Source organism: Microcaecilia unicolor, chromosome 4, assembly GCF_901765095.1.
Source record: "Microcaecilia unicolor chromosome 4, aMicUni1.1, whole genome shotgun sequence".
Lineage (NCBI taxonomy): Eukaryota > Metazoa > Chordata > Amphibia > Gymnophiona > Siphonopidae > Microcaecilia > Microcaecilia unicolor.
The window spans coordinates 361,703,671-361,730,974 of NC_044034.1; the positions used below are offsets into that span (position 1 = coordinate 361,703,671).

The following is a 27,304-nucleotide window of genomic DNA, read 5'->3' on the forward strand; positions in this document are numbered from 1 at the left end:
CTTGTGAATTCTTTGTTTTCCTAGGTCACCTCAGGACCGGATTCAACTGAAAGGTCGTGACCTTCTAACTCTGAAGAATTATTCTGCTGAAGAAATAAAGCACATTCTATGGGTGTCGGCGGACCTGAAACACAGAATAAAGCAAAAAGGAGAGGTAGGAAAAATGGACAGTGTGTAGCCCACAGGCTGTAAGAAGTTGTGTCTTGTATATACAATCGAGGTCTATAAATTCTGAGTGGTGTAGAAAGAGTAGAAGTGAATCGATTTTTTACTCTTTCAGAAAGTACACAGACCATGGGGCAGTGACGTTCCTAGGGTGGCTGACACCCAGGGCGGATCGCTGATGCGACCCCCCCCCCGGGTGCAGCGCGACCCCCCCCCCACCCCGGTGAAAGGACACCCCCCCCCCCGGGTACATTTTTACCTGCTGGGGGGGTGCCGTGCGCCTGTCGGCTTCGCCCATTCCATGCTCCCTCTGCCCCGGAACAGGACGTAACCTATTCCGGGGCAGAGGGAGCACGGAACGAGCGGAGCCGACAGGCGCGCAGCACCCCCCCAGCGGCGTGCACCCAGGGCGGACCAAACCCATCCCCCACCCCCTTGGTACGCCACTGCCATGGGGCACTCAATGAAGTTACATTGAAATACTTTTAAAACAAATAGGAGGAAATATTTTTTTCACTGAAACAAGAGTTAAGCTCTGGAACTCCCTGCTGGAGGATGTGGTAACAGCAGTTAGCGTAGCTGGGTTTAAAAAAGGTTTATAAGTACATAAATATTGCCATACTGGGACAGACCAAAGGTCCATCAAGCCCAGCATCCTGTATCTAACAGTGACCAATCCAGGTCGCAAGTACCTGGCAAGATCCCAAAAAAGTACAAAACATTTTATGCTGCTTATCCCAGAAATAAGCAGTGGATTTTTCCCAAGACCATTTTAATAACGGTCTATGGACTTTTCCTGTAGGAAGTCATCCAAACCTTTTTTAAACCCCACTGGAGTGGAGGAGTGGCCTAGTGGTTAGGGTGGTGGACTTTGGTCCTGAGGAACTGAGTTCGATTCCCACTTCAGGCACAGGCAGCTCCTTGTGACTCTGGGCAAGTCACTTAACCCTCTATTGCCCCATGTAAGCCGCATTGAGCCTGCCATGAGTGGGAAAGCGCGGGGTACAAATGTAACAAAAAAAATAGATCTTCTACAAAAAAAATTTTTAAATGTCAGTGGCAAGGCCCACAAAATGTCAAATTATACATCTCTGAAGGGGCATTATAACATGGAAGAATTACTCCTATGTCTAGCCTGTCTCAGCTGACAGATGGTAGGTGGTAACTGCAATACGCATTGTGGCCCTCATGCTTCTGACACTCCCGCTCTACTTGATTTCCAGCACTTGCCTCTGCTCCAAGGGAAATCTCTAGCCATGATTTTTGAGAAAAGGAGCACTAGAACAAGACTGTCCACGGAAACAGGTGAGGCTCACCATTAAAAGGGAGAGCAGGAGAAGAAGGTTGTCTGCAGACCTGGTTCGAGGGTATCCTACACCCTGGGCGACCTTTCAACCGTGCGCCTCTCCCCTTCCCAGGGAGATGGAAGGCCTTAATCTCCCCATAGTCTAGCATCTCTCCTTTGCCTCTTTACCCTCCACCCCCAGCATCTCCCTTATTCTCTTCAAATGGCCAGTAAATCTCTTTCTACTCCCTCCCCTCCCCCTTAGGTGGCCAGTGTCCCCCCTTCTCCTTTGTACCCGGCTGTGACATAGGTGTTCATATCAGAGGGAGGGTGGGATGTGGAAGCACTTGAGTGTGGATCTGTGTTTCAAGGCCTCATGTGAGCACTGAGTCTGTGTGATACTTTGGCATGGGTCCTGGAAATAGTAGGGCAGTGGCTGCAGGAAAGAGGGGGAAGATGCTGGACATGGTATGGGTGTGTTATGTTACTGTGTTGATCTCTCATGAGAAACTATAATTGTATAATTATTTGGTAAGTGAATAAAATGACTTTCTCATATGCCCTTAGCATTGGTTTCTTTTACTCCTCCCAGTTGAGAATGACTGGTTCATGCTAATTTGGGAGGGGATACAAGCAGCCTAAAAACAGTATGGAAGGTGGTCTCAGAAATTCTCCAGGGTGCTTTTTTCTGTAACCAGCATTGTGACCTCTCCAGATTTACTGTCATTTGCCTTTTGTCCCTCGTAGGATTTGCTCTGCTTGGGGGACATCCTTGCTTCCTTACCTTACACGATATACATTTGGGAGTCAATGAGAGTCTCCAAGATTCAGCACGGTTTGTAAAGCAACTGTTTAATATCTTACCTCTGCTTTCTGACCCTATCTGCTGGGTGATAGTGAAACCTGGGGGTGTAAGTGCTGTGCAGACGCTGGAATGGGGATTGCAGAATTCCCGCGGTTATGGAAGAAGTTGCCACAGAATTCCCACAGGGATGGAAGAAGTTGTTGTGGGATTCCCGCTGGAGTATAGACAAAATCTCTGGTGATTCCAGAATGAGCTTTGGAATGCAATGAGAGAGGCATTTGGAGCACTAAAATGAGACTTGGAGGAACAGAGAGAGGCAGCTGGAACACCAGACTGTGGCTTGGAAAACTCATTGGTTGAATAATGAATATCATCCAAAAAAAACACGGAAGACTGATGTGGTTGGAGGGCTGCGAGCATGTAAATAATAGCATTGACTCCTGCAGGTACGGTGGGGTGGGGGGTGGAAGAGATTAATTCTGAGGATGGAATGGATCTTAGCAGATAGAGGTGGGTATGGGCTAGATTCCATTGAGGATGGGTGAAATTTCTGTCCCCATGCAACTCTCTAGTGCACACATTGGTCAGCAAGGATTTGCATTCATTGGGGATTTGCTACGGTTTCCTAGGACAGAGCTGCTGCACTTTCTGGAAGGGGTCAGTGATGTCCAGTAAAAGCAACATATTCTGGGGGCATGTGGTGATGCTTATACTGGGGCACTTGGCAATGTTTACATCAGGAATATGTGGTGATGTGTTGTAATGCTATGGATTTACAGCCTGTCTCACTAACACAGACTGCTCAATAATTACCATGGATTCTTTTAGATTCGTAATAAGTAAATGAAACCTTTATTAAGGAAGCTAAATTCTACAATGATTATGATATATATATATATATATATATATATATATATATATATATATATATATATATATATATATATATATATATATATATATATATACAATGGTTAGCACATATACCATGATTAGCTATATAAAAACAATCATTACATCACTGGTCTCTGCATCTCTTAGACCAGGAAAAGAAGCAATACAGTATATACATACAATCATCACTGGTCTACATCATCCAGGCTCTTATCATCAGCTGGGGGGGCCCGGTTCACAGCGAGAGCTAGGAGCTTTGGACCAGGAACAAACCTTCTGCGCAGTCCGTACGTTACTCGCAGATGAACCCCACCTTACTGTGACAAGCCCTCCCTTTTTATTAGGCTCTGAGCCCATGTCCAGAGCTAAGGAAAGTTACAGAAAGCTTCTATGGAAAATCACAGAATGCTTATGTCTGTAGGAACATGGTCACATACTTTCCCAAGTCCAGGTGGCCAAGCTGGGCCTGGGAAATAAGAACCATCCTCCCCTTTGCATACCAAATTAGTTAGAGCTGTGTCTTATCTTCTGCATCCCAACTTGTTTTTACACAATCAAAGTTAAACAAGCATTTTTAAACAGAATTACTTCTAATCAACAATACAGACCCTGAGTGCACTGGTCGGTCCAGATAGGGTTGAAAAACAATCTTTAACATTCACTTCAATTACATGTGTGCACTGGGGACAAACATGGCAAACTGGGGCACTCAGCAGTTTGGAGGGGTGACAACCTATGTACATAAATTAAGGAGTTATACTAGTAGATGGGATTACCTTGAATTTTAGTTGCCTCAAAATATGTTGAGGTCATTACAGTAAAAAATAGGCATTCTGGAGGAATGAAACTAAGCGTGCAGTTTAAATGGAATAGATATTCAAAACAGTTTAACAGGACAGGAAAGGCTTCTGCCTGGTTAAATCATGCCCTAGCCAGGTCATCCCCAGATTTTCAGCGGCAGTTAACAGCACAGTGCTTCTGAAAATCTGATGTAACCACCGTGGCACTATCCAGGTAGTGGCTAGGGGTGGACTCAGGGCAGTGTCGGGATTTACACAGTTAGTCTCAATCACCAATGCTGACCCCTGGACAAGTCCTGGGGGACAGGGCAGGGGATGGGTTGTTAAAGTCCAAGGGCTGTGGTTTGGCAAAGGGGGAGGGCTGGTTGTGCTAGGGGATGTTGGGGCTGTCATGGGGGGGGGGGGGGGGAGGAGGTCAGAAAGTGCTGGGGTGTGGATTGGGGGGGGAGTCCGGGTGTGCCATTGGGTTTCTAGGATGGTTTAGGGAGCCTGATTGGAGGATGTCAGCCTTCGTTGGGAGAGCGGGTGCCTGATTGGAGGGTCAGGTCTATATCAGGGCAGGTGCGTGGAGTTGGGTCGGGTCTGTGTTACGGCAGGTGCCTGATCGGAGGTGCCAGGCCTGATAGGGGACATTGGGGGATGCACCACCACTGACAGTGCGCTGCCTAATGGACCGCTGATAGCGCAGCCACATTTACCACCTCCTCTTCAGTAAGTTTGGCTGCGCTATCAGCAGTTGACAGGTAGTGTGCGGTAACAACCTGTACACCAGCTGTGACAGCCACTACTCCGCGGCCCACCCATATCACTCGCAGGTCCCGGCGCCAAGTCCCGGGTTAGTCAGCTAATGTGGGATTCTAAACACAAAGAGGCATATTTTCAAAGCACTTAGCCTCCCAAAGTTCCATAGAAACCTATGGAACTTAGCCTCCCAAAGTGCTTTGAAAATATGCCTCAAAGCCTCACTTTTTAGGGCATTAATAGCTTGTTAATGCAGCTTAGTAAAAGCGCCCCTATCAAGCTTGTGTCTATGAAATTACTTCTCCTCACTGATCCCCAACGGCTTGTGCTTTGCAAAATATTGTATTCATTAGTAAATCTGGTTCCCGTAAATTCTCTGTGTGAACTGTTTGCAGGGTGTTGGCCAGTATGACAGATGGAATATTGGCACGAGTTTATAAACAGTCGGATCTGGAGCAGCTGGCGCAGGAAGCCTCCATCCCTGTAGTGAACGGCTTGTCTGATTCGTATCATCCTATTCAGATTCTGGCAGACTACCTCACTATGCAGGTACTCCGACCCTACAGCACTATCCCCCTGATATTCAGCAGGCAGTGTGGTGAGCTGATTCCGACGTCGCTGACCCGGTATAGTCAATGCTGGGCCATATCTAGCGAACGGCATTGAATATCCGGTCGGTGTCAGTTTTGTCTGCAGCAACTTAACTGGTTAATTGCTAACCAGTTAAGTGCTTAGTGGTTAAAGACAAGCCACATAAACAGCAGGCCTATCTTAACCACTAAACTTAGCCAGTTAGTGCTGAATATTCGTGCTTAACCAGCTAAGTTGTACGATATAGCCAGGTAACGTCTAGCTGTTGTTTATATTCAGCGGAGATAACCGACTCATTCTGAATGTTAGTGGATAACCGGCTTCAAAGTCTTCTAAGAACACATTTCTATATACTAGGGGGCTCACATTTCTCCACTTATGGCAGGTGTAAATGTTTAGAATACTAACAGATACATGCATGTGTGCAGGGGCAGCCCAAGAAAATCTGCTGCCCACCCTTTCCTCCCCAATTCCCTTCCCTGAAATTACCGTTTCGATTCTTTTTTTGTCTTTTAAAAGAAGACAGAGGCAGCTACTCCCATAGGCTGCCCTGCTCCTCCTCTGTACTGCGGGCGGCCCGCCTCTGTGATGTAATTTCCTGTTTCCTCGGAGGCGGGGCCACCCACAGTAGAAAGAAGGAGCAGGGCAGCCTATGGGAGTCACTGCCGCCACCTTCTTTTGAAGAACAAGAAAAGAAATGAAAAAGGTAATTTCGGGGAACGGGGTTGGGGAAGGAAGGGCGGGGGATGATGCTGTCTCACAAGAGTACCACCTGAGGCCCCTGCTTCAGGTGGCCTAATGGTAGGGCCATCACTGAATGTGTGTATGCTTGCAGACATACATGCCCATATGCCACCCAGGCGCGATTGCAAGGGGGGCTTACAGAGGAGAAGGGCAGGGGCAGGATATGGGGGTGGGGGGCTCCCACTTCCATGTGTAAAGTACAGAATACTGCACTTACGCTAGCTCTATGGCAGGTATAAGCAGGGCCGCCGAGAGGGGGGGCAGGGGTGACAAAATTCCCCGGGCCTCCAAGGGGGGCCGGTGCTGCAGTCCCCGATCTCACCCGCCCACCCTCGGCTCCATCGATCGTCCGACACAGGGCCGGGCCCCCTGCATTCAAATCACAGCACCTCACCTCCGTGTGAAAGCGCAGCAGCGGCAGATCGCCTCCCTTCGGACCTTCCCTCCCTGTGTCCCGCCCTCGCGGAAGTTATATCAGACAAGGGCGGGACACAGGGAGGGAAGGCCTGAAGGGAGGCGATCTGCCGCTGCTGCGCTTGCACACGGAGGTGAGGCACTGTGATTTGAATGCAGGGGGTCCAGCCCGGTGGCGGATGGAGGGGGGCTGTCGACGGGGCCGGGGGTGGGCGGGTGGAGACTGGAGACTGTGGCGCGGCAGCCTCAGGGGGGCAGCAGCGGTGACCTCGGGGGGTGGGGGCAGGTCCTCGGGGGCGGCCTTGCCCCGGGTACGGCCCAGTCTCTCGGCAGCCCTGGGTATAAGTGTGAACACCTAAAAGCTAGAGTGTCCTAGGCATCTAGATTCCACTATAGATTAGGTCCAATTATGAGCTCTCGAAGTGCCTAATTGTAGATGTCTAAGTTATAGAATTGCCCCCAGACTCAAGGTGTACATTAGCCAGGTTCTGGACTGAGGATTTCTACTGCCACGGAGCGACTACTTTGAGAAACTGATATAAAAACTGAGGGCTCATGGTTCAATAGCCTTCCAGAGACCAGTTCCAGTTGAGCTGGAAACCCAAAGAATGGGGGAATGCTCACATTTTATCATTATTTACACTATAAACCTTGACTCTACCTCCCCCCCTTCCACTTAGGCCCCCGATGGTCTAGCACCACCCCTAAAAATAGGCAATGGCTCTGCATATCCCCTGCTCATTCCTATTATCACATTCTTCTACAGTGTAGAGCTTTCTCACTGTCATCTCAAGAACAGGTTCAGAATGGTGATATAAAAGTATGATAAATTATACTGTATCTTATTGTGAGCACAAATATTAATCAAATGTCTTGTTTTGTGACTCAACTGCTAGGAGCATTTTGGCCGCCTGAATGGACTTACCATATCATGGATCGGCGATGGGAACAATGTGCTTCATTCCATCATGTTGAGTGCTGCCAAATTTGGGATGAATCTGCGTATTGCGACTCCAAAGGTGAAAGCGAGAGATAATTGTCCATTATGAACGTTGCCAGCTGGTGCCATGGTAGATAGGATTTACAGCCATTCTCGTGGGCAAGTTCTGGCTCTTCCCGTGTAAACGTCTCTTCTGTGTAGGAGAGGTTTACGTCATTGATAAATTCATTTTTGGGAGAGAGTCGGAGAAGGTTTCTTATGGAGGCAGCAATTCACGTTACTTGTGCCAGTTATTAGGGGCTAATCTGAATGTACACAGTGCAGGCCTCATACCGCAAATCATAAGGAGGCTCAGTGGCGTAGCCAAGGGTGGGCCTGGGTGGGCCCAGGCCCACCCACTTTAGGCTCAGGCCCACCCAGTAGCAGCACACCTATGATGTGGCTGGAAGGGATCCCCAAGCCCCACCAGCCGAAAACTCCCAACTGTCTCTCCTGCATACCTTGTAAATAACAGATCTTCGCCTGCAGCGAGCAGCGACTGACACATACTGCTTCCCTCTGATGTAGTCCCGCCTATGCAGAAACAGGAAGGCTATGGGGCTAACATGAGCAGTGTGTATTAGCTGCTGCTCGCTGCCGATGAAAATCTGCTATTTAGAAGGTATATGAGGGAGGGGGGATGTTTGAGAGACCTTAAGGCATGCAGGTGGGAGATGGAGAGACCAAATCACTTGTGGGACACGGCAGAGTTCTTCTGCTTACCCACCTTGGGCCCAGGCCCACCCAAAATTGGGTTTCTGGCTACGCCCCTGAGGAGGCTTATTGCCCTATTACTTGTCATATGAAGGACCCCCACTGGCGTAACAAGGGGTTTAAATATAACGTAGAAACAGAGTAAATATTGGCAGAAAAAGATTAAATCAGCCCATCCAGTCTGCCCAGTTGTGATGTTTTCATATTTAATAGACTGGTGCATAAATTCCTATACTCAGCTCAACTCATCCTCAATTCTCCACCCTCCATGTCTTTTATTTGAACTTCCAAACCTTTTCCTACCGCTGCCCTCCAAACCAGTCCTAAGCGTGTCCAGAATCTGTTAATGTTCTGGTCTCCACCGCCTCTGCTGGGAGGCCACTTCAGGTCTTGTCATCTTCCTCCGTGACACTGAACTAAATCCAACAACCAAGTTGCCCTTGAAGTGGAGGAGTAGCCTAGTGGTTAGTGCAGTGGATTTTGATCCTGTGGAACCGGGTTCGATTCCCATTGCAGCTCCTTCTGACTCTGAACAAGTCACTTAACCCTCCATTGCCCCCCAGGTACCAATAGGTACCTCTATATACATTGATACTACTACTACTTATCATTTCTAAAGTGCTACTAGACGTACGCAGCGCTGTACACTTGAACATAAAGAGACAGTCCCTGCTTGACAGAGCTTACAATCTAATTAGGACGGACAAACAAGAGATAAGGGAATATTTTTATTTTTGTTACATTTGTACCCTGTGCTTTCCCACTCATGGTAGGCTCAATGCGGCTTACATGGGGCAATGGAGGGTTAAGTGACTTGCCCAGAGTCACAAGGAGCTGCCTGTGCCTGAAGTGGGAATTGAACTCAGTTCCTCAGGACCAAAGTCCACCACCCTAACCACTAGGCCACTCCTAGTGGTGAGGATGATAAAATAAGGGTTCTGAACAAAGTGAATAAGGGTTAGGCGTTGAAAGCAGCATCAAAAAGATGGGCTTTTAGCTTAGATTTGAAGATGGCCAGAGATGGCCAGTATTGCCCCCCCCTCTCTCTACCCCCCCCCCCCATCTTGCCCACTGCCAATAAATATCTCGGTCTTTTGGGGTCATGCCCATGGAAGTTAATCCTTTCTCTCCCCAGACATATACACTTACTGCAAGGTACCTCAGTTTTTGTCCATAATCCGTCCGAATACAATCAGTGAAATCCAAAACCGACAAAAACCGAGGCAATTATTTCCTGAGCAGGAGAACGCGTGACTCGCCATTTGTTTTTGCAAAATTAGCAGCGAGGTCATGTGGGCACACCGGCAAAATGCGAGGCAACCAACGAAATCTGAGACAAATTTTTCACGGAAAAAATCGACGAAAACCGAAACCGATGATAACCGAAGTCAATGAAAACCGAGGTATTACTGTACTATGTAAACCACTTTGAATGTAGTTGCAAAAGCCACAGAAAGGCAGTATATCGAGTCCTATTCCCTTTCCCTTTATTACCATGTTGTCTAGTAATCCACACCAAAACTAGTGAACCCATTCTCCAAAACATCTAGTCTCTCATACTCAATCAGTTGTGGATTTTAATCATGGTTACTCCCGTGCCTTGTTGGAAGCCAAGGTGTCTGTATCGAGACCTGTGCTCCTGAAGCCTCTGTATCAGAGCCTCTCTGCTTGCGAGGTTGCTCTTGCCAAGGTCTCTCTATCAGGACATTGCTCCTCCTGGGGCCTTTCCCCTTTTGCTCTGTCCTGAGGTTTTTAACTTCCTGTCAGGGGCGTAGCCAGACAGCAGATTTTGGGTGGGCCTAGACAAGAAGTGGGTGGGCACATGTTCTCCACCCTCCCCCACCAACTTAAAAAAATATCTCAGCTGGCAGGAAAACACTGCGCACTACCTTGGCAGCCTGCAGCAGGCATGCGCTGAAAACTGAGCATGCGCAGTTGCCAGTATCGGCAGCTTAGGAAGTTCAGACTTATGAAGTGGAGAGCAATGTTTTCAGCACCATCAGGAGGAGGTCTTCAGCTGGTGGAGCTTGGGATCCCCACTAGCTACCACTAAATGTGTGCTGCTGTTGGGTGGGCCTGAGCCCTAAGTGGGTGGGCCCCAGCCCACCCCGGCCCACCTGTGGCTATGCCACTGCTTCCTGTATTCTAAAGCCACTCCCTTGGGACCAGCCAGCCTCACTTTCCCACAATGCACTGAATCCTGCCGCAGTTCAGCCACAGACACAGCAGGTCCCTCAATGCTTCACACGGCCAAAGATGGACCTGTTATTTACGTGGGCCTATCTGGCTGCTAAACCTAGCCCGTTGGCCAAGGAATATTAGCGCTTAGCCGGCTTAAGTCTATTTAACCAGCCAGGAGCTGTTCCTTGCCAGTTAAATAGTCTTGAATATCGGCTGCTATGTTTATAGAATAGCGTCTAAGTGCAATTACTCGCGTAGCTATAAATTAATGGCAATTAATGACACTTAAGACCTATATTTGGTACAAGTAAGTTCTGTGCACAACCGGCTCTACTTTATAACATCGCACAGAAATTTGCACATTTGTCAGAAATTTGGGCACCCAGCTTTATAGAATCCGGGAGTTTTAGCTTCCTCGGCCCTTTCCATGAGATACTTCCTTGGCCACATTCGTGAATCTACCCCTTTACCCCAAGATCTACCCTGAAAAATGTTTCCTTCTCATGCATTTTTGATGTGATATATCTTGTACTACTACTACTACTTAACATTTCTAGAGCGCTACTAGGGTTACGCAGCGCTGTACAATTTAACAAAGAGAGACAGTCCCTGCTCAAAGAGCTTACAATCTAATAGACAAGTGAACGGTCGGTCCGATAGGGGCAGTCAAATTGGGGCAGTCTGGATTCACTGAACGGTAAGGGTTAGGTGCCGAACGCAGCATTGAAGAGGTGGGCTTTAAGCAAAGACTTGAAGACGGGCAGGGAGGGGGCTTGGCGTAAGGGTTCAGGAAGGTTGTTCCAAGCATAGGGTGAGGCGAGGCAGAATGAGCGGAGTCTGGAGTTGGGGGTGGTGGAGAAGGGTACAGAGAGGAGGGATTTGTCCTGTGAACGGAGAGGCGGGAACGTAAGGGGAGAAGAGGGTAGAGAGGTAATGAGGGGCAGCAGACTGAGTGCATTTGTAGGTGAGAAGGAGAAGCTTGAACTGAATGCGGTATCTGATCGGAAGCCAGTGAAGTGACCTGAGGAGAGGGGTGATATAAGTATATCAGTTCGGGCGGAATATAAGACGTGCAGCAGAGTTCTGAACAGATTGAAGGGGGGATAGATGGCTAAATGGGAGGCCGGTGAGGAGTAAGTTGCAGTAGTCCAGGCGAGAGGTAATGAGAGCGTGGACGAGAGTTCGGGTGGTGTGTTCAGAGAGGAAAGGGCGAATTTTGCTGATGTTAAAGAGGAAGAAGCGACAGGTCTTGGCTATCTGCTGGATATGTCTTGTACAGCTGATTGCGGCAGGATCTAGTTATTTGGGGACTTTTAGGAGTAGGTTTATAAACCATTTCCCGCTACTTTAGTAGTAAAACATATGGGGAAAGTATGTGCATCGAATGTGCATGTGTAAGTTTTCGCGGACCATCTAGCTTATTTTCGAAAGAGAAAGACGCCCATATTTCGACCCAAATCGGGAGATAGGCATCTTTCTCCCGTGGCCGCCCAAATCGATATAATCGAATGCCGATTTTGGGCGTCTTCAACTGCAATCTGTCACGGAAACGGCCAAAGTTGACGGGGGCGTGTCGGAGGTGTGGTGAAGGCTGGGGCGTGTCTATCGGCCGAGGAGAGATGGGCGTCCTCGGCCAATAATCGAAAAAAGAAAGGCGTTTTTAGCGCGAATTTGGGTCACTTTTTTTGGACCCTTTTTTGTCACGAACAAGCCCCCCAAAAGTGCCCCAACTGCCCAGATGACCACCGAAGGGAATCGGGGATGACCTCCCCTGACTCCCCCAGTGGTCACTAACCCCATCCCACCAAAAAAATAAATAAATTTAAAAACATTTGTTTCCAGCCTGTATGCCAGCCTCAAATGTCATACCCAGCTCCATCACAGCAGTATGCAGGTCCCTGGAACAGTTGTTAGTGGGTGCAGTGCACTTCAGCCAGGTGGACCCAGGCCCATCCCCCCCCCCCACCTGTTACACTTGTGGTGGTAAATGGGAGCGCTCCAAACCGCCCCAAAACCCACTGTACCCATATCTAGGTGCCCCCCTTCAGCCATAAGTGCTATGGTAATGGTGTAGAGTTGTGGGGAGTGGGTTTTGGGGGGATTTGGGGGTCTCAGCACCCAAGGGAAGGGAGCTATGGACTTCAAAGGTAGTTAACTTTTTTTTTAATTGTTACAAGTGCCTCCTAGGGTGCCTGGTTGGTGTCCTGGCATGTGAGGGGGACCAGTGCAATACGAATCCTGGCCCCTCCCACGACCAAATGCCTTAGATTTGTTCGTTTTTGAACTGGGCGCCTTCGGTTTCCATTATCGCTGAAAAACGATAACGCCCAGCTCAAATCCGCGCAAATCTGATGCATTTGCCTGGCACAAACCGTATTATCGGAAAAAGATGGACGCCCATTTTTTTTCGAAAATACGGTTTGTCCCGCCCCTTCACGTACCCGTTCTCGGAGATAGACGCCCATGGAGATGGGCGTTCGCGTTCGATTATGCCCCTCCATGTGTACAACAGAGCAGAGGTGGAGTCTCCAGGTGCATGTGGATTTTATAAGATACAGACGCATTTCTGTGTAGGAATTGGGGAGCTGTTGGGGCTGATTCTAGGTGCCTGGGCTGCTTAAAAAAAAAGTGCATTTTTTTATTTTTTATTTTTCACAGGTGTCCCCTTATAAAATGACCTCCTTTAGGCTTAGAAATATTCACAGAACGTACACCCAGCCTTGTTGCATTAAGGAGACCCTGGAAATTGTAAGCTAATTAATTAATCTAATCTGTTTTGACAGGGGTATGAGCCAGATCCCAGCGTGACCAAAACTGCTGAGCAGTTTTCAAAGGAGGTGAGAAGCAGGATGTGCTCAATATCTAACTCTGCTTTCTTAATTGCCGGTGTCTTGGAGATGTGGGAGTTACCTCTTCTGCTCTCTATTTCCCGTGTCAGTACAACACTCAGCTGATTCTTACAAATGATCCCCTGGAAGCTGCACGTGGAAGCAATGTGTTGGTCACTGACACATGGGTGAGCATGGGACAGGAGGAGGAGAAGAAGAAACGTCTGCAAGCATTCCATGGCTACCAGATCACAAACCAGGTACCAGGCACACTATTTATTTGTTGCATTTGTATCCCACATTTTCCCACCTATTTGCAGGCTCAATGTGGCTTACAATGCTCCGTCATGGCTATTGCCATTCCAAAGTAAAAGATACGATTGGTATTACATAAAGAACATGGATGTCAGGCTTAGTGGTCTATAATTTCCTGGATCATCTCTAGAACCTTTTTAAAACATCGATGTATCATTGGCCAACCTCCAATCTTCTAGTACAATGATTGATTTTAAAGATAAATTAAATATTACTAACAATCTTTATTTATTTATTTAGATTTTGCTCACACCTTTTTCAGTAGTTGTTCAAGGTGATTTACATTCAGGTACACTGGGTATTTCTCTGTCCCTGGTGGGCTCACAATCTAAGTTTGTACCTGAGGCAATGGAGGGTTAAGTGACTTGCCCAAGATCACAAGGAGCAGCAGTGGGATTTCAACCGGCCACCTCTGGATTGCAAGACCGGTGCTCAATAGTTATGCAAGTTCATTTTTCAATTCTACCAGTACTCTGGGATGAATACCATCTGGTCCAGGTGATTTGCTACTTTTCAATTTGGCAGATTGCGCCATTACATATTCCAGGTTTACAGAGATTTTATTCAGTTTCTCTGACTTGTCAGCTGTGAATACCATTTCTGGCATCGGTATCTCTCCCAAATCTTCCTTGGTGAAGACCAAAGTAAAAATTTCATTTAATCTCTCCGCTATGGCTTTGTATTCTCTGAGTGCCCCATTTACCCATCGGTCATCTAGCGTTCCAGCTGTTTCTTTTGCCAGCTTCTTGCTTCTAATATACCTAAAAAAAAAAGTTTTTTTACTATGTATTTTTGCCTCCAACACAATCTTTTTTTCAAACTCTCTCTTTGCCTTCCTTATCAGCACTTTGCATTTGACTTGCCATTCCTTATGCTGTTTCTTATTATTTTCAGTCTGATTCTTCTCCCACTTTCTGAAAGATTTTCTTTTAGCTCTAATAGCTTCCTTCACCTCACTTTTTAACCATGCCAGCTGTCGTTTGACCTTCCTTCCTCCTTTTTTAATATATGTAATTTAACTGGCCTGGGCTTCCAGGAAGGTATTTTTGAACAGCATCCATGTCTGATGTAAATTTTTGACCTTCGCAGCTGCTCCTCTAAGTTTTTTTTTTTTCACCGTTTTTCTCATTTTATCATAGTCTGATATCAAATCTGATCATATTATGATCACTGTTATCCAGCGGCCCCATTACCATTTCCTCCCGCACCAGATCATACGCTCCACTAAGGACTAGGTCTAGGATTTTTCCTCCTCTTGTTGGCTTCTGTACCAAGTGCTCCAAAAAGCTGTCCTTGGAGCAGTGCCTATCAAATTTCCCTCTCCCAAAACATTAGTCAATAGGCTTCCATCATCTATCTTACCCGGAGTGGAACAAAGCTTACTCACTTTCTCACAAAAATAAATCCCTAACTGATCGCAAAAGAGACTTAAAAAAAAACATCCCCATCATCCCCCCCCCCCCCCCCAAAATACATCTTTACCAGCCAGCCTTTTAACAAGGGAGAAACGGGAGCAAGTTTTATTCTCGGTTTTCAGTACTAACTCAGAAAGGTATTCTCACTTCACCTGTTTGACTTGCTGTTTATAAAAAATGTTATAATTGTTTAGAAATGGTTCTACAACTCCGTCCGTCTGGATGGGGCATCAATTTCTCTGTTTTCGTAGGTTCTAACCTAGGTAAGGAAGCTGTCTAATGTCATAGGCCAAAATTCCAATATCTTAAGGACAGGACACAACCAGCCAGTCTGGTTAGAGGATATTTATTTTTGTTACATTTGTACCCCGCGCTTTCCCACTCATGGCAAGCTCAATGCGGCAGGCAATGGAGGGTTAAGTGACTTGCCCAGAGTCACAAGGAGCTGTCTGTGCCGGGAATAGAACTCAGTTCCTCAGGACCAAAGTCCACCACCCTAACCACTAGGCCACTCCTCCACTGTTGCTACTATTTGAGATTCTACATGGAATGTTGCTATTCCACTAGCAACATTCCATGTAGAAGTTGGCCCTTGCAGATCACCAATGTGGCCACGCAGGCTTCTGCTTCTGTGAGTCTGACGTCCTGCACGTACGTGCAGGACGTCAGACTCACAGAAACAGAAGCCTGCGCAGCCTTCTACATGGAATGTTGCTAGTGGAATAGCAACATTCCATGTAGAATCTCCAATAGTAGCAACATTCCATGTAGAATCTCCAATAGTATCTATTTTATTTTTGTTACATTTGTACCCTGCGCTTTCCCACTCATGGCAGGCTCAATGCGGCTTACATGGGGCAATGGAGGGTTAAGTGACTTGCCCAGAGTCACAAGGAGCTGCCTGTGCCTGAAGTGGGAATCAAACTCAGTTCCTCAGGACCAAAGTCCACCACCCTAACCACTAGGCCACTCCTCCACAATGACTATGCATAAGATAATTCTGCATATAATGGAGGCAATACATAAGAGATCTGTTTCAAGCATATTGATGGTGGATATCTAGAACAGCTGACTGACTAGATGTGTCCTGAGCATCACTGTTAAAGAGCAATGAGAGAAACACTTACAGGAAACATTAAGTCAAAGTTATTGCCTGCTGCTTTTATTCAATGGGGTTATCTTTCTCCCTTGTAAGAGTTTAGAATAGGATCTAATTGTGTCTGATTATAAATTGCGGTAAAACACAACCATCCTGAGAGCTTCACAGACCTTTTCTCAGCACTGGATTAGATCCCCACATTAGTACATAAGTATTGCCATACTGGGAAAGACCAAAGGTCCATCAAGCCCAGCATCCTGTTTCCAACAGTGGCCAATCCGGGTCACAAGTACCTGGCAGAAACCCAAAGAGTAGCAAGATTCTAGAATTCTAAAGAATAACAAGATTCCATGCAGAATTTAAAAGTATAGCAACATTCCATGTAGAATTCCAAAGAGTAGCAAGATTCCATTCAGAATCCCAAGTACATAAGTGTTGCCATACTGGGACAGACCAAAGGTCCATCAAGCCCAGCATCCTGTTTCCAACAGTGGCCAATCCAAGTCACAAATACCCGGCAAGATCCCAAAAATGTACAAAACATTTTATACTGCTTACCCCAGAAATAGTGAATTTTCCCAAAGTCCATTTAATAACGGTCTACGGACTTTTCCTTTAGGAAGTCGTCCAACCTTTTTAAAACTCCGCTAAGCTAAGAACCTTTACCACATTCTCTGGCAACGAATTCCACAGTTTAATTACACATTGAGTGAAGAAAAATTTTCTCTGATTCGTTTTAAATTTATTACATTGTAGCTTCAACGCATGCCCCCTAGTCATAGTATTTTTGGAAAGCGTGAACAGACGCTTCACATCTACCGTTCAATTCCACTCATTATTTTATAGACCTCTATCATATCTCCCCTCAGCCATCTCTTCTCCAAGCTAAAGAGCCCTAGCCGCTTTAGCCTTTCCTCATAGGGTCCCATCCCCTTTATCATTTTCGTCGCCCTTCTCTGCACCTTTTCTAATTCCACTATATCTTTTTTGAGATACGGCGACCAGAATTGAACACAATATTCGAGGTGACATTGTTCCCTGACTGCTCAAGCAGCTCCGTCAACATGAGCAGAGATGGATTTATAGATTTCAAACAGTTACTCCTTATGGATCAAATGGTCCTATTGAATGGGAAGCATTTTACTCATTTTGGACTAATCTTGTTTCTTTCTTTACTTTAGAGGGTTTTTTTTCTGTTTGATTCTATTTGGCTCTTTTCCTATTGGTTCTTCCAATCGGGGGAGGATCCTATGTTGGCTTTTTTTTATTTTCCAGTCACCATGTTGTATTAGGGTTCTCACAAGCTTCTTTGTCCTCCTGACACAGCGACGTAAAACAAGGGGACCCTTGTCAAGGATTTCAAGTCTGTGCCACAGTGGATTGAAAGACTGAAGAATTTTGGTGTAATTTAGGCTGATTTAGCATCCATGATTTAGCATCCAGTAAAGGCGCTATTTTTCAATTCAGATAAGTGACCTTTAATCAGGGGCGTAGCCAGACAGCAGATTTTGGGTGGGCCTAGGCAAGAAGTGGGTGGGCACCAAATGTTCTCTCCCCCACCTCCAGATCAAAAAAATATCTCAGCTGGTGGGAAAATGCTTCTCTCCAGTCTCCACCTTGTTAGTCTGCAGCAGGCATGCGCTGAAAACTGAGCATGAGAAAGTGCCAGTATTGTGGAGAGCAGCATTTTCATTACCATGTGCTACTGTTGGATGGGCCTGAGCCCTAAGTGGGTGGGCCACGGCCCACCCAGGCCCACCTGTGGCTATGCCACTGCCTTTAATTTTTTACACTGTTCACAACTTGTGAGTTAAGATGAGGTACTAAGATAACTACCTTTTTCTATTTTTTTTCCAATTTTTTGGTCTTCGAGAGTGAATTTACCAGATGCATGATTTTACATTATTCACAACTCCGGGTTTTTTGAAGCAGCAATCTTTTTTTCCTCCTACAGGGAGTTGTTTTCTGTTTCTTCTTTCTTCCGGGTTCTGGAAACAGGTGATAGAGCCCACTTGGGACAGGCAGTTCTCTGTTTGCCGGTCCTTGGGCAGTTGAGGTCTCATTTTAATTAAGTTTTGGCCTATTGTGTGAATGCAGACTCCTGAATCTCCAGCCATCTGCACCCCTCAGCCTTACCATTAGCCTTCTCTGTCCCAAGCAGTGTTGGGTATGATTTCAAATCAAGTAAATGGAGATGACGATTTGAAATCATCTTGCGTGATTTTTTTAAAATCTTGATTTGAAATCACTCTTTTACCCTGATTTTGATTTTTAGATTTGAAATCACATATTCAAGCGATTTTGTATCTTTCGCAGTTATGAAATCAAAAATCATTTGCTGATGGATGCTGATTTAATTTTAGGATACATGGATTTATTACTGCGATGGTCAGTAACACCAGGGCCGCCGAGAGACTGGGCCAGGCCCAAGACAAGGCCACCCCCGAGGCCCCCCCACCCGAGGTCGCCGGGCCCCCTTCCACCCGCCACCAGGCCCTCTCTCCACCCCTGGGCCCTCTGCACTGACGTTAAACGCCTCACCTTCGAAAGTGCAGCAACAAGCAGCGGCAGACCACTCCTTCCTTCCGTGTCCCGCCCTCGCGGAAGTTACGTCAGGCGAGGGCAGGACACGGAAGGAAGGAGTGGTCTGACGCTGCTTGCTGCACTTTCAAAGGTGAGGCGCTTAAGTTCAATGCCAGGGAGCGACGGAGGGTGGGCGGGCCAGACTGCGCAGCGGCGCTGCCCCCCCCCCCCCCCCGGAGGCCCAGGCCCGGGGAATTTTGTCCCCCCTGTCCCCCCCTCTTGGTGGCCCTGAATAACACCGGCAAGGTCTAAACTTGAGGCTAAGTTAGCAAAGTCTGTAAACCCTATTTGTATATTAATTCTTGCCATATATGGACTTGTAATGCATACATCTGTGCTTATTAATATTGATGAATTAGTCTATAATCCCATAGGCCCCGGAACATAGAGCCCCAGGTGACATGGCACCCCCAAAGTTTTGCTACCCTTCTTATCTCCTTGTGAGGTTTTTCTTCTCTTACCTTGCATCTGTGCATACTCAAGGCTGGCCGCCCTGCTTCCAGGTTGGGGAGAGATGCTGGAGACCATGGGGACTGAGAGGGAGGGAAGGAAAGAGATGCTAGAGACCATGGAGGGTGGTGAAATTCTGCACACCATAGGCTGGGGGGGGGGGAGGTGGAGAAAGGAAAGAGAGATGTTGGAGACCATGGGAGATAGAATTTGGACATCACAGGTGGGAGGGGAGGAGAAGTGAAGGAGACAGATGCTGAATGGGGAGGGAAGGTGAGAGATGTTGGAGAGGAGGGGAATAGAGAGATGCTGGAGACCATGGGGGGTTGAGAGGGAGGGAAGTGATGCTGGAGACCATGAAGGGCGGTGGAATGCTGTACACCACAGGCCAAAGTGTGGGGGGGGGGGGGGGGGGAGAAGGGAAAGAGAGATGTTGGACACCATGGGAGGTGGAATTTGGACATCACAGGTGGGGGGGGGGGAGAAGTGAAGGAGACAGATGCTGAACGGGGAGGGAAGGTGAGAGATGTTGGAGAGGAGGAGAATAGAGAGATGCTGGAGACTATGGGTCCCACCCTCGCTTTAATCATTTCCTGGCTGGTGGGACCCAGCAGATGGAAGCCTGCAGGGCCGGTACAGGCAGCAATAATTGAATTACTGCAGACACCGTGGACGCCTGTAAGGTACATCAGGGAGGGATGAGGTTCAGCGACGGGTGGTCAGATGCCGGGACGCCACAGAGGAGGAGAGGTGTTGATGTGGGGTAGGTGAATAAAAATCTATAATTTTCAAAATATCTCCGGTGGGGGGCTGTGCCATGGAAGGGCCCATCTAAGTTAGCTCTGGGCCTGTCCAAAATACTGGGTCTGGCTACGCCACCGCCTTGGACATTAGCAATTTGTCACCCTTGTCAACAAGGGATGTGAAAGGAGCTTCCTGCGGAAATCCAGGGCTGTGTGTGAAGAGGACGGTGTGGAAGTAGAATTATACTTTAATGTGTGTAGTACCTTGATCAGATCCAAAGATTGTTCTGCTGTGTCCAATGTAAACACATAAACTCTCTGCATCACCAAAGGGTTCTAAGGAAAGGTTGTCTCACGATCAATTTCTTTTCATTCGTAGACCGGGAAAGTCGCTTCTCCCGACTGGATCTTCTTGCACTGTTTGCCCAGAAAGCCAGAGGAAGTGGATGATGAAGTATTTTACTCGCCGAGGTCATTGGTTTTCCAGGAGGCTGAAAACAGAAAATGGACAATCATGGTATGAAAGACCTCAATACACTGGTACCTGGGCATAAAGTGTGAGGCGAGCAGGGGCGTATCTGCGTGGGGCCTCAGGGGCCTGGGCCCCCGCAGATTTTGCCCTGGACCCCCCTACCGCCATCAACCCTCCCCTGCTGCCGCTGTTGAATCCACTTCGGAGTCTGACGTTGCAGCACGTACAAAGTACAACGACGTCAGACTCCGAAGTGGATTCAACAGCTCCTATCAACAGCAGCACGGCCACGGAGGCCGAAGATGAACTTTAAACACCTCGGGGCGGCTGGCGGGGGTTTGGGGTCCCCCGCCGGCTGAAGAAGTAGTTTTTAAGGCAGCGGCAGGTGGAAGCAGACCTCGGCTGGCGGGGGTTTGGGCCCCCCGCCAGCAAAGGTAAGCAACGGCAGCGGGGGAGGGTTGGCGGCGGGAGGGGGGTGGAGAGAGTCATTGGTGGCGGTGGGGGCTCTGAGAATGGCGGGGGGGGGGGTCGGTGGCAGCAGGGGGGGGGCTAAAATGTGCCCCCTCCCTCTGGCTCTGGCCCCCCCTACCCTGGAGGCGAGTGACATTTGTCTGAGTTACAAGTAATCAGGGTAGATATAGAAGAGCCTTCTTGACACAATTCATCCATAGCATAGAGAAATCTATTATGGTTTGCATGGATTATTCATCATCATGGAAACGGAAAGATATTTCTGCAATATACCTATTAATAAATCCTAGTACTAGATAAACACATACAGCCAGCTTTCCTAGACATTTCAACATAGTCTCATAATAACATACTATAACATTTTTACTGCACAAAATTAAAAACAGCCTATAAGCAAGTGGGAAAAGAACTGTAGAGCAATTTTTTCCCTAAGTTTTTTTTCCCTAAGTTTAATGGGAAAACGTTATGTTTTCAATTCGGGGCTACATCCACAAGTTTTCAGAGAAAATATTATTTCATTTTCAACTTTAATATCAGTACACCTATCTTGAAAGTGTAGATTCTGTAGGCTGAATGATTATAGAGATTATTTGTATGCAGAGAAAATTACTATAACAAGTAATCTTTTTTTTTAATTTTTTTATTTATAACCATTTAAATTTTTTACAAGCGATAAAACAACTTGCCAAAAATACAGAGAAAGTAATATATAGGAATTATTTCAGTCAGATAATTCTATTCTCTTCCTTAGACCACTAAATAGGGAGAGTGAAACAAGATAAGGAGATCAATTAAATAGTAAACAGAAAAAAAACTCCGTGGTATTAACCTGATTATCCCCAGATATTACTCGTCTAATTCATTATTCCACATTGATCATCTGGTTGGCTTCTTCAAGGCCAATACGGTGTATAGTCAAATCATTTCATTGAAAAACATACTTATTGTTCAATATTAGTTAGAAATAATACATCTGATTACATTCTTTCTCTTTAAAAAAACAGAAATTATTTTTTGTTTGTTACATTTGTACCCCGCGCTTTCCCACTCATGGCAGGCTCAATGCGGCTTACATGGGGCAATGGAGGGTTGTGACTTGCCCAGAGTAACAAGGAGCTGCCTGTGCCTGAAGTGGGAATCAAACTCAGTTCCCCAGGACCAAAGTCCACCACCCTAACCACTAGGCCACTCCTCCACTGTTGCTACTATTTGAGCTATTCCACTAGCAACATTCCATGTAGAAGTTGGCCCTTGCAGATCACCAATGTGGCTGCGCAGGCTTCTGCTTCTGTGAGTCTGACGTCCTGCACGTATGTGCAGGACTTCAGACTCACAGAAGCAGAAGCCTGCGCAGTCAGACTCACAGAAACAGAAGCCTGCGCAGCCTTCTACATGGAATGTTGCTAGTGGAATAGCAACATTCCATGTAGAATCTCCAATAGTAGCAACAGAATCTCAATAGTAGCAACATTCCATGTAGAATCTCCAATAGAATCTATTTTATTTTTGTTACATTTGTACCCTGCGCTTTCCCACTCATGGCAGGCTCAATGCGGATTACATGGGGCAATGGAGGGTTAAGTGACTTGCCCAGAGTCACAAGGAGCTGCCTGTGCCTGAAGTGGGAATCGAACTCAGTTCCTCAGGACCAAAGTCCACCACCCTAACCTCTAGGCCACTCCTCCACTCAAGGAGGAGTATATGTATTTAACAATACATATACTTAATTCAAATCCCACTGATTAAAGTAATCCCAGTTTTCACAGGCTTCACTCCTAACAAGTAATCTTTATAGACCATTTTGCTAAAAAGATAACATGGCAAGTATTTTTTTTTAAATATGGCAAATAAACTCTAGAACAAGGGGACAATGGATGAGACCAGGAAGGAACAGACTCGGAAGTAAGATGCAAACGTGCTTTGCTATCAAAAGGGTAGTGGACCCATGGATCAGGCTCCCAGGGGGCGATGGAGGCAAAATCAGTTTGAGACTTCACGGAAGCTTGTGATGGGCATAACTACTACTACTACTACTTATCATTTCTATAGCGCTACTAGACGTACGCAGCGCTGTACACTTGAACATGAAGAGACAGTCCCTGCTCGACAGAGCTTACAATCTAATCAGAACAGACAAACAGGCCAGATAAGGACAAAGAGTAGCAAGATTCTGGAATCCCAAAGAGTAGCAAGATTCCAGAATCCCAAAGAGATTCCAGAATCCCAAAGAGTAGCAAGATTCCAGAATCCCAAAGAGTAGCAAGATTCCGGAATCCTAAAGACTACTACTACTTATCATTTCTATAGCGCTACTAGACGTACGCAGCACTGTACACTTGAACATGAAGAGACAGTCCCTGTTCGACAGAGCTTACAATCTAATTAGGACAGACAAACAGGACAAACAAGAGATAAGGGAATATTAAAGTGAGGATGATAAAATAAGGGTTCTGAACAAGTGAATAAGGGTTAGGAGTTAAAAGCAGCATCAAAAAGGTGGGCTTTTAGCTTAGATTTGAAGACGGCCAGAGATGGAGCTTGACCGACCGGCTCAGGAAGTCTATTCCAGGCATATGGTGCAGCAAGATAAAAGGAACGGAGTCTGGAGTTAGCAGTGGAGGAGAAGGGTGCAGAAAAGAGTTATGCTACTCTTTGGGATTCTGTCAGGTTACTTGTGACCTGGATTGGCCACTGTTGGGAAACAGTATACTGGGCTTGATGGACCTTCAGTCTGTCCAGTGTTGCCAGGTGGGCGGTTTTACCGCCCAATTGGGCAGTTTTCTGTGACCCACCGCAGGAAATTTTTGCCCGCGGTGGGTTGCGGTTTTTTTGGGCTTCTTTTTTAGTTTTTGGGCGGTTTTTTGGGCGGTTTTTTCGGCCGCGGGGGGCGGGGTTAGTGACATTTTGGGCGGGGCCGATGACGGCGGGGGCGGGGGTGATGATGCGGGGGTGGGGTGTCGGGGGCGGGGTTTGAGTTTGGGCGGGTTTTGGGCTGGATTTAGGCTGTATTGGGTGGGAAAAAAATTTTCCACCTGGCAACCTTGAGTCTGTCCCAGTATGGCAAAGCTTATGATCTTATGTTTTATGTAAATTTAGGCCTCCTTTTCATTTGTTTAGAAAGGGATCTGGGTGTCGTCGTCGTCGATAACACACTGAAACCTTCTGCTCAGTGTGCTGCTGCGGCTAAGAAAGCGAATAGAATGTTGGGTATTATTAGGAAAGGTATGGAAAACAGGTGTGAGGATGTTATAATGCCGTTGTATCGCTCCATGGTACAACCGCACCTTGAGTATTGTGTTCAATTCTGGTCGCCGCATCTCAAGAAAGATATAGTAGAATTGGAAAAGGTGCAGCGAAGGGCGACTAAAATGATAGCGGGGATGGGACGACTTCCCTATGAAGAAAGACTAAGGAGGCTAGGGCTATACAGCTTGGAGAAGAGACGGCTGAGGGGAGACATGATAGAGGTATATAAAATAATGAGTGGAGTGGAACAGGTGGATGTGAAGCGTCTGTTCACGCTTTCCAAAAATACTAGGACTAGGGGGCATGCGATGAAACTACAGTGTAGTAAATTTAAAACAAATCGGAGAAAATTCTTCTTCACCCAACGTGTAATTAAACTCTGGAATTCGTTGCCGGAGAAAGTGGTGAAGGCGGTTAGCTTAGCAGAGTTTAAAAAGGGGTTGGACGGTTTCCTAAAGGACAAGTCCATAAACCGCTACTAAACGGACTTGGAAAAATCCAAAATCCCAGGAATAACATGTATAGAATGTTTGTACGTTTGGGAAACTCGCCAGGTGCCCTTGGCCTGGATTGGCCGCTGTCGTGGACAGGATGCTGGGCTCGATGGACCCTTGGTCTTTTCCCAGTGTGGCATTACTTATGTACTTATGTACTTATGAGCCTAATGCTGAAAATTGGTGCTAAGCTCCTACCATTTTTCCCCACCCTAAATCTGCCTTTGCTGCCATCCAAATGTTATGCTCCTAAATTTAGGAGTGTAGTGAACTTTTGAATAAAAAAAGTTATGCAATCAACCCTAGTACATTTTCAAAGAGGCCAATTTATGACCTATAACTCTCAAAGTTCGGAGCATAAATCCTTTGCATACTGAGCCCAATATTCTTCATGTGCCAGTCTCACCCCTAATATGTCTCTTTTCTCCCCCCACCCCCACTTTCTCCTCAGGCTGTCTTTGTGTCTCTGATGACGGATTACTCACCCCAGCTGCTAAGACCTACGTTCTGATTTCCGGCCACCCAACAAGGAAGCGCAGTCCCCACAAGCTGAAGATGTTGTCCATTAATAGACAGCTCGACTGTGGACTGCTTGGCAGCTTGAGTGATGCCCCTTGAGAGGGTACCACACGGGTTATTGTGTTGCTTTATGCTTGAGACTCAAACCTCACACAGGTCAACTCAAACAGGCTAAAGCAGTCCTAGTTTTGACATGTTGCACGCAGGAAAATGTTCATATTTATCCTTTAAAAAAAAAAAAAAGAGGACCACATCTCCCTACAGGCGTTGGCCTTTTGAGTTGACCTGGTCGAGGAGTGTTTATTTTATTAGCTCTGCCATCTGCATTTGGGCAGCGGAAGCCATGGGCTTTCTACTATCCTGACAAGGGCTGCATATCCCCTCTAAGTACTTAATCACCCCATCCCTGTATCTGCTCATGACGGTTCTGCACAGACTAAAGCTGTAGCTATGTCTGTAATTAGAAAGGAACCCAGTATTCAATAGATTTAATAAGATAGTTTATTACAATCTTACCAATAGCAGTACAAATAAATCAGGCAGTCACATGGTGGAACAGCGTTACATGACACGTCCTTTCTCTCTGGCCTTCTGGAGTCTTCCCTTGTAGCCTTCCTTCTCCCTTCTGATTTAACTAGTAAAAAAGGCCCTTTTCTTAACGCAATGAAATGGGTGCTAGCAATGTAATGAGTTCCTGCCATTAATGTTTCCACAGTTGTATTCTGAATATTATTGTTGTTTACATGTGTAAGATTTCTTTATATACAATATGTTTTGTGTAAACTGTGTTACAATGTGGTAAAAGTTTTCCTTGTTCAGGCCCTTCAATCAGTTTAACAATCACATCAGAAGAGCTCCTTACTCGTGAGAATGCAACATACAGTTGCCCATGTGAGAGACTGAGAGTGACAGTGTGTTTTACAGACAGTGTAAGAGAGAGATACACAGAGTGATTGTGTGACAAAGTGATTGTTTGTCTTCCCTTCTGTTCTGTGCACTTGCCTCCACTGATGTTCGTACCTCCCTGTATATGATTGTTTGTTAGAGATTCAATCCACTCCACTTCCCTCCTCCAAGTTCCGTCTGATTGGTTCTTCGTTGACAGTGAGAGCCAATGAAATGCTGAACTACAGACTTACAAACCCCACACTGCCACAGAGTCAGCTTCAGAATGTTGGAGGTGCTTTTTATTATATAGATACCTCTCAGACTGCTGCTTATATACAATTTTGGCCCCATTGATTCCAATAGACCCTAGCTTCCTCACCAGGGCTCTTGGCCCTTATCAGTTGATCAGAATGACTTCACATATTCTCAAGCTCTAAGTATAAACAAGATAAATTCAGAGTGCATCTTGTTAGATGACTCCACATGTTCCCCAAACCTTCCCTTAGCCCACTCCTTTGGATGTTCTCACCCGGGGTGCAGCTGACCCAGTACTATCTCTACATAACCAAAACAATCTTGCTCATGACGTCTTGTAGGTGCCAGTCTCCTTACTATCTACAGATATGTGCTTAACTTTATTACAGGAGGTAGACATCCCAAGCTTTATGCTTTATTGTTTTATGGCAACAAAATGTGAACAGCACCACCTACTGGCAGAACTGTACTTGGAGGACTCCTGCTGATCTTAGAGGGAACAGTGGATGGTAGCTGTGCCTCGATGCCTTTTCCTGGAAACAGTTATGCAGCTGCCTCCCCAGAAATCATCACAGGGTTTGTGTGAGCTGCCGCATAGGCTGGCAGCTTCTGTGTTAGCCCTGCCACTTTTTTTGCACGTGAGCTTCCTGTTACTAAGGAAACAAGTGTGAGGGTGATAGCCACCACAGGCCTTTGTGCTTTTTTTTTGGGGGGGGGGGGGAGGGGGTGTTTGCTGCCACCGCTGGCTGAAGATCACCTGAGCAGCAGTTCTGAGGTGGTTAGATGGGATTGATGATTCCTAAGAACTTGAACTGAAACTCGTTTTTGGATAATTGTGGGATACAAGTATGAACAAATAAATAAATAAGTAAGTAAATAAACTACAACCAAACCCACACTGGGCTAAAATCATGACTGTCTCAATCCCTTTTGATAAGCAGCCCCCCCCCCCCCCCCCCAGTCTCTTGTAATTCTGTGGTGACAGAATCTGATATTTTCACACATTTAGATTCTTGCAGCAGGAGACCGGGGGTCACATCAATTGGCAGCAGCACTGGCATTGGCCAGTTCATCTGGGTCCTTCTCCACAGGCTCCCTGTAATATAAAAACAGCAGCAGTGTAACATAGTAACATAGTAGATGACGGCAGAAAAAGACCTGCATGGTCCAGCTAGTCTGCCCAAGATAAACTCATATCTTGAATTTGTACCTG

The 27,304-nt window shown here is 46.6% G+C and overlaps 1 protein-coding gene across 1 annotated transcript in view; it reads left to right on the plus strand.

Moving 5' to 3' along the window:
• OTC (ornithine carbamoyltransferase) overlaps positions 1 to 25,463 on the plus strand; it is a 39,073-nt gene extending 13,610 nt beyond the window's left edge. Inside the window, exons 2-10 of the mRNA XM_030202331.1 lie at positions 25 to 154; positions 1,389 to 1,470; positions 2,198 to 2,285; positions 5,086 to 5,239; positions 7,336 to 7,458; positions 13,097 to 13,150; positions 13,252 to 13,401; positions 20,126 to 20,263; positions 24,881 to 25,463. Of these exons, the coding sequence (XP_030058191.1) occupies positions 25 to 154; positions 1,389 to 1,470; positions 2,198 to 2,285; positions 5,086 to 5,239; positions 7,336 to 7,458; positions 13,097 to 13,150; positions 13,252 to 13,401; positions 20,126 to 20,263; positions 24,881 to 24,940 (979 nt within the window). The 3' untranslated portion in view covers positions 24,941 to 25,463. The remainder of the gene's footprint in view (positions 1 to 24; positions 155 to 1,388; positions 1,471 to 2,197; positions 2,286 to 5,085; positions 5,240 to 7,335; positions 7,459 to 13,096; positions 13,151 to 13,251; positions 13,402 to 20,125; positions 20,264 to 24,880) is intronic.
• The last annotated feature ends 1,841 nt before the right edge of the window (positions 25,464 to 27,304 follow it).